This window comes from Ailuropoda melanoleuca, chromosome 1 (genome assembly GCF_002007445.2).
Source record: "Ailuropoda melanoleuca isolate Jingjing chromosome 1, ASM200744v2, whole genome shotgun sequence".
Lineage (NCBI taxonomy): Eukaryota > Metazoa > Chordata > Mammalia > Carnivora > Ursidae > Ailuropoda > Ailuropoda melanoleuca.
In genome coordinates, this window is record NC_048218.1 from 17760893 (window position 1) to 17771243 (window position 10351).

General features: G+C 38.0%; 1 protein-coding gene across 5 annotated transcripts in view; it reads right to left on the minus strand.

Annotated features, from left to right (window-relative positions):
• Positions 1-10351, minus strand: part of GABPA (GA binding protein transcription factor subunit alpha) — a 32477-nt gene that overhangs the window by 21664 nt on the left and 462 nt on the right. For 2 of the 5 annotated variants that reach the window (XM_002920061.4, XM_019800520.2), the window contains exons 1-3: positions 10170-10307; positions 4515-4617; positions 2029-2173 (exon numbers count right to left, since the gene is read on the minus strand). In XM_002920061.4, the coding sequence (XP_002920107.1) occupies positions 2029-2173; positions 4515-4591 (222 nt within the window). In that variant the 5' untranslated portion in view covers positions 4592-4617; positions 10170-10307. Of the gene's footprint in view, positions 1-2028; positions 2174-4514; positions 4618-8686; positions 8867-9785; positions 9923-10169; positions 10308-10351 lie in introns of those variants that run through there. The other 3 variants (XM_019800519.2, XM_034656586.1, XM_011225996.3) reach the window with 3 other exon arrangements.

The window sequence follows — 10351 nt, forward strand, 5'->3', positions numbered from 1 at the left end:
TAAAGAGTTTCGGAGTCACACAGGCCTGGGTTCAAATTTGAATGTACCTCTTTGTAGCTATGCATTGGGCAAATTACTTAACTTCTTTAAATCTCAGTTTCTACATCTGCAGAATGTAATTAAGAATATGCTGATTTCAAAGACTAATGTGAATATCAAATGAGATAATGTAGCAGTGTTCTGCAAATATTTTTTCATTCAAGGTAAACTGCCCCTACAGCTCCAGTTCACCAATTTGTCATGGCTGCCTTAGATACCAATCTACAAATCATTTCTCTGAATTCCATGTTTTTGGAACATTTGAGTTATTTTCAGTTTCTGCACAACCATTCAATGAACATCTCAGATTTACAACTTTGCTCACCTGGGTGAGGATTTCTATAAGAACAATTTTTGTTGAGATTAAGTACTAGGTATTTCACATTTAATATTAATAGACACAATACCAGATGACCTTCCAAAAAGACTGTGCTATTTCTTCTCTCCCTGAGAGAAGAAAAACTTCAAATCCTAAAATTATAATAATATTAGACCCACATACATTCTCTAATTCTAGAAGAATAACATCCTCGCCTCCCCTCTCCCCCCAAAATTTACTAGACTTACTGAAAGGAAAAGATAAAAGTACGGCTGAGTGGCAACTGAAAGGCACAAATTTTATTAAAACATTACAACTTATTCTACTTCAAAATCTTATTTAAAAATATTAAGATATTTGATGATTTGCATCTTTAAAGAACTAAGTGAAAAATCCTGTAGCATATGGAACAGGTATATCACAAGGCAGGCAAAGGGGAGAAGTAAAGAATAAGACAAACCAAACAATACAAAAGAAGACACAATATGTATCTGTATTAATTAGGATTAAAAACAGCATAAAACTCTAGTACTTACTCATATGTTCAAGGACGGTCTAGAGAAACTCTTTGAGCAATTCTATCTAAGCTACTAGTTTTTATACATGAAAATACTACCTTTCTTGAAAGAATACCATAAAACATGACTATGAATATACTATAAACATAATATATTATTAAAATACTACCACAGATAAAATCCTTTTGCAATAAACTCCAAGAAATATATACACTGGTGTTTAAGTGCTTATCCAAAATTTACTGCTGGAGCAAATAAAAATGGAAGGGAATGTAAAAATCACTTAGTCAAATTTTCTCTTTTTAAAGATGAGAAAACTGATGCACAAAGAAGCTAAAAGCTCGTTAGAAACAAAGTGTGAGGAGGACATACTTCAGGTTCCAAGGTCAATGTGCTTCTCACTACTTAAAAGTTTAGGCTCTGATTCACATTTATTTAAACTCATTTCATATTTGTGAAAGTAAAAAGCAAGTGTTTGATTTAGTACTCAAGATTTTTTTTTCTAAGTAGGCTACACACTCAGCATGGAGCCTGATGCAGGGCTGGAACTTGTGACCCTGAGAGCAAGACCTGAGCTGAGACCCAGAGTCGGACGCTCAACCCACTGAGCCACCCAGCTGCCACTAGTACTCAATCTTTTAGATACAATTTTAAATGGAGGGAATTTTGCTGGTAGAACTTTTATTTTTAAATGTTTAAATTTTGTAATACAGGTCAAATTTAATTGTAAAAACTATAGCTATAGAGATAAAAGGCTAACAAAAAAATATTTCTGGGGGCCTGGCTGGCTCAGTTGGTAGAGCATGTGACTTGCCCTAGGGGTTGTAAGTTCGAGCCCCACGTTAGGTGTAGAGATTACTTAAAAATAAAATCTTAGGGGTGCCTGGGTAGCGCAGTCGTTAAGCGTCTGCCTTCTACTCAGGGTGTGATCCCAGCGTTCTGGGATTGAGCCCCGCATCAGGCTCCTCCACTGGGAGCCTGCTTCTTCCTCTCCCACTCCCCCTGCTTGTGTTCCCTCTCTCGCTGGCTGACTCTATGTCAAATAAATAAATAAAATCTTTAAAAATAAATAAATAAAATAAAATCTTAAATAAAAAATTCTAATGCAGACTTAAATGCTGAAATATAAATCTCAAAAGAAAAAAAAATTACCTGGATATCTTGCAGGCAAATTTCATGGGCATCCAAAGAACACTGTAGTCTTGGTTCTAGTAGTTTCTTTAAATTGCCTATTGGCTCATTGATGTCTATAGCCTGGCTTACACATTCAGCTGGGGTGTAGGTTTGTTCTACAATGCTAAATGTTAAAGGATATAATGGTTAACAATTATTTCTACCCTGGATATTAAAGTCTGGTTTTTGAAACTCATTTCTGCATAGACACTATTCCTAGTGGTAGGCATATCACCAACTAGTGTTGCCAAACTGAATACTAAATTGCAGAGAAATGCTAGCATGAAATTTAAAGCACCCTTGCAAATATATCTTCTTAGATATATGTATATACACACATATACACACACATTAAGTGTATATACACACATATAAATACTGCATATACAACATTTACAGGGAAATATAAATATTACATTTCAACTTATTTTGAAAAATTTTAGGGCCAGAATGGAAAATAAAAAAGTCCCCTCAAAATTTGTATGTCATCTCTACTAGTCAATTTCCTTTCCCAACATAAATAAATGTATATAAGGCATGAAAATATAAGTTATATAAAATACTTTCCATTTAATTCAATCTGAGAACTACTAGTTATAATCAGTATAATTCCACATTAAAAAAAATACATCCTGCTTTAAAACCCTGAAGCTCTTCTATATTGTTATTTCCTACTTTGAATTCTGTGAAATCTTAAGTGCCTTGAGGGTTAAATCTTTGGCAAATAATTTTACATACTTTTTTCAAATCCTTATATGGAGTCGAAGAGAAAATAGACATCAAATAATATATGCTAAATCGGTAATCTGGAATTCAATTAAGTTTCACAGCATGTTTACCTTTAATATGATTTAATTCTCATTTGTAGTTGTCAAAGACAGCATCATGTATTTAAAATTTTGTCAACTTCCATTTTCACACAAATTCCAAGTATAATGTGATATATGCATGATATTCAATAAATGTGCACAGCCTCAATTTCTCCTAATACTTTAAAAGTTTATAGTAGACCACTCATGATTAAAAACAAAGATTATTTTTAAATGATAGTAAACTATTATTACTATTATTTTTGTTAAGGTAAATTAACTGGGTCTTTTGGCTAAGTATTTCTACCAAATTCTTTAGCGATCGCACAATAGGCTATAATTTTCTTTTTCTGTAACAATCATTCTTTAAAAGAAATGTCACTTAAGATAGATTTGTAAAGACCTATTTTATGTGAGCTCAACATTTAAAAAATGTTTAAATATTTTGCTGCTGCCATTTAAACCTTGGGAAACATCATGCAAATCTCTGAATTTCTCTGGAAAAACTGGATAATCTCAAATCACTGGACCTAAACTCCTGCAGAACAACTATGTACTACAGCTTCAGAGCAGCAACTGCTCCTTTACGGCCACTCCCCAGGTTAGCACAGTAACTAACAATTTCTGACATGAGACATCTGCAAAGATTTTCTGTAAAGGGCCAAACAGTAAAAACACTTTAGGGTATGTGGGCCATTTGTATGTGTACACATAAAAATAAATATATCCACATATGTATGTATAAACACACATGTATGCATATATATATATGTACCAGATAACTGAGAGAAGCAAATAGCATTCTCAAACATGTTGAAAAGCTCTATTAAAAATTTAAGGTTTTAAATCTCAGCTTGACTCTCAACACTCAGCATCTCTGTCAACCTTAGTGATTTCGTCCATTCAACACAGAGTTGTTCTATACCTGCATTTATTCCACGGAAGTCCTCTACTACTCTTTAGTTCCTTCCACTTTCAACATATTATCTCATCCCCTTTATAGAGAAATGTAGGGACCATTAGCCATCATCTTCCTCAAGCTTCTTCTTGACTCTCAAATCTCTATTTTTATCCAGACTGTGTCCCTGGATTCTGAACTCATTACCACTGCTCTACCTCTTTAATGGAGTAATATTCCATTACTATTCCAAAAACGAACACCTTCCACTGCACTATATACTTAGTACTGTGCACGTAATCATCCATATACCTGCATGCCTCCTCAAATACAATGTGGCCTCTGAAAGAGCAAGTTACTCTCTCACTAATTCATATATGCCTGACAGTTACTAGTTTATAGCAGTTACTTATAGATATTTATTATTTCGGGTTGTGAATTAGACTCTTTCTGAAATAAAAGTAACCTGCACTGAAGAAAGGAAGAAGAATCAAACCGTGCCCTACGGAAAAGGACTATCACAAACAATTGTTTCATCATTATCATCTACATTTTTTACTACCTTTAGTTTAAAACTGTCTTTCCCTCCCAGCTGCAAAGCAATTTAAGTCAAAGGTAAAAAAGTAATACATTAATCTCCCAAAATGCTGCGGTCAGTTGACAAAAAAAAAAGGTCTCCCCAAAACTATGGCTTGATTCCTAATTTTAAGTAGCTATGCTAATAATTATAAAAAGTGGTAAATGCAGGAAAAACCAACCTTTCTTCTGTGCACTCTGGTTTCTCTGTCCCATCAATCTCAATTTCTATCAGCTCCTCTGCTTCTCTTTTAGTCATGGTTGGAGTATTTCAAAAACTCAGTCCTGCAAGAGTTAAAACTTAAGACCTTTTGAAATTATCTGCGTAAACAGAAATGCTATACAAAAAGCAGAAATCCAATTCAAATAAAAGCAGACGGTAAGCAGAAGAGGATGAAGTAATCTTCACATATAAGAGGAAATCCACAATGTTTATATTAACTTAACATGACTTTTTCATCATTTCATTGTATTTACTGGGATATTTTTTGGCCCTAACTCTGAGTCAATATATTAACGCAAGTTACTTCAAAATCAAGTGAAAAGTACGTCAATTCTATTACAGCAACTCAGTCTTAATAATGGATTCAAACCTGCACCCTAAAAATTAACATGGAGATGAATTATAGTTTTTCAGCTAAAAGCTGTACTTTAGTAGCAAAATTTACTGCAAAGCATTGTAATGATAGTGACATAAAGTTAACCAGAGCTAGTATTTGTGTTACAAGTTACATCTCATAAAGGCCAGTACGATATTTTAAAACAGCAAAATAAAGTAACGAATCATTATCGATATGTGTATTATTGTCCTGATTACACATTAGAATTTTGATTTTTTAGATGTGGTTTATATATTTTAAACCACTAATTTCAGTTTTCGATTCTCTCATGTAAAATTACCTGCTGCTTTAAACTACCACTGATACAAAATCATTATAATTTAAAAAATGCTAAGTAATGCAAAAAATAGCTGTGTATATTGGTATTTCTTTGTGGCCATTTATTTCTGAGGTATTAATGCTGTTAAGTTACAGGTTGTGACTCTTTGACTTATACTTGGTATTCTATTATTTGTAAAGGAGACTCCCACTTACAAGATCTGACAAAATTAAGACTTCCGATATCCATTCCTAATAATAATAATCACTATTTACTGAGCACCAGGCACAAGCATTTAAATGCTTTATAATCTTTACAACAGAACAATCTTATTTTGAGTCCACCCTCACATGAAAACTATCCAGAGGCTAGTGAGGCTTGGCTGCATGTCGCTCCATGTCACACCTCGGTTAGGTGTGCACCTAACTACACATCATTCTAGGTGAGGCTGAACCATGGTTTGTTCAAAGATAGGCTCTATATTGCAAACATACACTAGTGCAAGAACCACCATCTCTAACCTGGAATACTGCCACAACCTCTGCCAACAGGTTTTCCTATTTCTGTGCCCTCGTCCCCTCTACAGTCCATTCTCAATCAATACAATAGCCAGTGTGACCATTAATTTCTGCACTCATTATCTTTCTTCCTCCATTCTATTATCACCAAAGCACAAAGACCCAAATTGTCCAAGAGTGACTTTAGGAACTTAATTGGTTTGTCTAGATCAGGGACTTTGCCAGCTTCCTGAAATAGGAGGGGGTTTTTGCCAGGTCTCAATTTCTCAAGGGACCAAAGTCTCTGGAAGGCACAATAACCCAAAACTTGTGAATACATGAAGTTACATGGCAGAGGGAAATTAGGGTTACTTATCAGCCAATCTTAAAATAGAGATTATCCAGCATTATCTAGTTGGACCCGACAAAATCACAAGAGTCCTTAGAAACGGAAGAGGCAATCTGAAGAGATCCAGAGTGATTCAAAGCTAGACAGACTCAACTGGCTTTGAAGATGGAGGGAAGGAGCCACACGCCAAGAACACGGGCAGCCTCTAGAAGCTGAAAAACGAAAGAAATTCTCCCCTAGAACCTCCAAAAAAAACACAGTTCTGATCTGATTTTAGCCCAGAAAGATCCATTTCAGACTTGATTTCCAGAATTTTATATAATTAACTGATGATATATTTAAGCCACTAAATGTACAGTAATTTGTCACACAGTAGTACTAGAAAACTATCTTCTTTCCCACTTTAGAAGAGCTCTAACTCTCCTTAGGTCCCACCATCTCCAGTAGCTGAGGAGCTGGTTTTCTGACAACTTAGTCTCTGAAAAGCTGGCACCTAAATCTAGACTATCTGGTACAGAGGAGTCTGACTTTCCCCACATTATCAAGGTTGCCCTATAAAAAGGAGAAACAGTAATGGGATGGGGTTCTCCACACGTATACACAACATGCACTCCCAGCAGACTGCCTAGGTCCGGGCAGACTTTTGTTTTGGATGATGAAAGAATTAAGGACTCTTCTTGTTGACTTTGGACTAATTAAGTCTTCCCTTTCCCCAGTAAAGCCTATCCCGTAACTGATGCTTTGTATTAAATCGTGGAATTCATACTGAGCACTACAGCAAAACAACTGATAACCAGTAGGGACCTACCTTATAGGATAACTTAAGAATATTTATTTATAGATGTATACAAAGTACTTGGAATGGAATCTCACCCTTAGTTGGAACTCCATTAATATGTGTTGAAAAAAAAACTGTAAGTACTATTACACATCACATAAAATTGGCTCCAGATGCCTTCAAGGCTTAAGCATGAGAGGTAAAACTATAAAGCTAATAGAAAAAAATGGAGATTTTTTGCAGTCTAAGGATAGAAAAGGATTTTTTTTTTTAAGATTTTATTTATTTATTTGACAGAGAGAGAGAGAGACAGCCAGCAAAAGAGGAAACACAAGCAGGGGGAGTGGGAGAGGAAGAAGCAGGATTCCCAGCAGATCAGGGAGCCCGACGCGGGGCTCGATCCCAGGACCCCGGGATCACGCCCTGAGCGGAAGGCAGATACTTAATGACTGAGCCACCCAGGCGCCCCAGAAAAGGATTTCTTAAATAAAATTCCAAACATATAAACTACAAGGACAAAAAAACTGATGGATTTCATTACATAAAAATAAAGATTTATGTTCAATAGATAGGCTACAGAGTGGGAAAATATATTTCCAATATTCAAAACTGACAAGGGACTAATAATTGGAATATTAGACAACAAACTGAAAACAACCTCAAAAAAGGACAAATTAGAAAAGTAAAGCAAAGGAAAAGGAAATTCACATGAAAGTAAGCAAAACAGCTAAGGATATGAAGAAATGCTCAAATTCAAATCATCCCCCAAAATCCAATTTAAAACAAAGAATTTTAACTCTATACTGTGTGTGCTGGTATGTATGGCAAAGATTAGAAATTTGACTACAGAAGAGTTAGTAGGGGATGTGAGGATGTAAAAATCCTCTGCTGCTAGTAATGAGGTACAGACAGATGTAGCTATTTTGGGAAAAAAATCTAGCAGCACTTGCTCAAGTATGCCTGTAGTTATGACCCAGCAATACTGCCCTTAGATAACCATTACAGACATTCTCACGTTGATTGATAGTAGGATGTTCAGGACAGCTTTGTTGGTGATAGCTGGAAGCTGAAGCCAATACGAGTATCCATGGTAAGAAAGCAGCACATGCTAGGAAACTTTATTAGCAGCTAGAAATAAGAAAATAATGTATACACACACAATCATAAGAAAAAGGGAGAAACAGAATAAGGTTTATAGCAGAACACTTAAAAAGATTACTTATGGGGAATCTGGGTGGCTCAGTTGGTTGGGCAGCCGACTGTTGGTTTTTGCCTCAGGTCATGATCTCAGGGTTCTGGGATGGAGCCCTACAGTGGGCTCTAGCTCAGCGTAGAGTCTGTGGATTCTCTCTCTCCCTCTGCCTGACCCCCGCATCCCCGCTGTCTCTAAAATAATAAATAAATCTTTTTAAAAAAAATCACTTATGTTTTATTTTCAGGGCTTACACTCATCATCCACTCTTAACCTCCATTACTTACCTATTTATTATTATTATTTTTTAATTAAGTAGGTTCCACGCCCAACCTGGGGCTTGAACTCATGACCCTCAGATCAAAAGTCGCATGCTCTACTGACTGAGCCAGCCAGGCGCGCCCCTCCATAGCCAATTAAAAAAAAAAGAAAAATCAGAAAACAAGTGAAATTTCTGGGAACTATGGAAAAATAGAAATGAGGAAGTAACCAGAAGCTGAGAAATAGCCTTACAGGCTTCTCAGCAGGGATAATCATAGCTGGACTTAATATAAGCACTAAAACAGGGAGTTGTTTAAAAGATTTATCCTGTGATCTTCCAAAAAAGTTATATATTAGTTGCCCACAAAGTGCCAAATAAAGCAAAAAATGAGCCTTACATTTTGGAAAAAAATCACGTTACTCATGGTCTCTGAACTGATCTCTTTCTCTCTCATTCCAAATCTAGTTTAGAGAAGCAGTGGAGAGGTTTGGGAAATTATCCAAATCTTAGATTCCAGTGCTTGAGTGGGTCTTAGCTCTTTTTCTGGAACCAATTTTCCAGAATTCTATGTCAATACCTAAGAAAATGGAGAACAGAACATTACAAGGAGCCTCTTCACCTAAGGGCTACCCCTGATGCCCTAGTCTCTCCTAGATTAAATCTAACCCGGGGTTCAGAACACTTCACAAAACGCATACAAATTAACTAAAAATTCCTAGAAAGGCTAGTTTTCCAGAAATGTAGATTTGAAGTTTTATAAATAAAAGCTGGGAGAGAGATTTAACTCAACAGTTTTACTTTAGTATTCAGCCTCCCCACGGTCTCAGTTTAACTCACCTCAATTTAACATCTACCTCCTTAATTTGTTATTTCAACACTATATATCCCTCATGACATGCATATATGCAATTCAGGTAAAACTGCCTTATGTCCACCTATTGTCAGAATAAGTCTTAAAAAAAAAAAAAAAGGCTTGAAAACCTGATCAAAACCCCGAGACAGGTTATTTCCCTAAAGTTGCTCCTAAAGAGCTGACCAATTTCTTCCTAAGACAGCACAGTACCTAGGAATGTTATCACTGCCCAGCTCTTAGCTCCGGGGAAACTTTCTGTATCTTTGCTCCTCCTACGAGTCAGACTGGAATTTCTGCTACTGGAAAACTATGAAGTGGACACTATTTCTAAATCACTACTCATCATCTTAAAAGGCAATGTTAGGCACTGTTCTCCTTGCTGTTAATCAAACTAGGATCCCTAAATACACTGCAAACACGCACAAACGGCTTATCTTTCAGCACACAAAATACTAACAATGTTGGCAAGCTACATTAACCCACCGTTTTCCCCTTCTCTTATTTCCTCGTTCTAAAATAAACCCCTATTGGCACCATATATATTAATAAATGGCTTCGATGCAACCACGGGGCAGTTCTAGAAAGATAACTGGATGTGAAGTGAGAGCGCAACGCAGAGTTGGCGAGGAGACTGGTTTTGCACCTTCCTCTGAAATTCCGGGGGCGTCACATCTCATCCCGACCGCGGCGACTGGTGACCGCCGCGGCCGGCGTACAGGCGAAGAGCAGAGAGCAAGGGAAGGGAGCAGCGAAAGGTGACACAGGCAGCCCGGGGCCCGGGGGCGCGCGGCTTCCCAGGGCCCCGCGCCGCGCGCCCCTCCCCTCCGCTCCCCGCACTGCCTCACCCGCCCCTCCCCACCCGGCTCCCTCAAGTCTCCACGAACGGAAATGGGAGTCACAGCGCCGGGGACCAGCGGAAACAAAACACAGAGGCGGCCGCGGGGGGGCCGCTGTGGGTGAAAAGGCCCCGGAACGAGGTCGGCCCGCGCGGGCCCGCGCTCCCTTCCTCCCCTGCGGCCGCACTCACCCGCTCCGGAATCGGCCCCGTCGCCCCCACCCGCGCTCCAGAGCCGGCTGAGAACAGCAGGGGCGCGGGCTCCACGTGCAGCGTCTCTCCCAGTAAGACCCGCAGCTCCCGCGACTCGAAGTGTGAGGCCCCTGGGCCCTTCCCGCGGAATCGGCGAGGAGAAACTCCAACCCCCCTCCCGC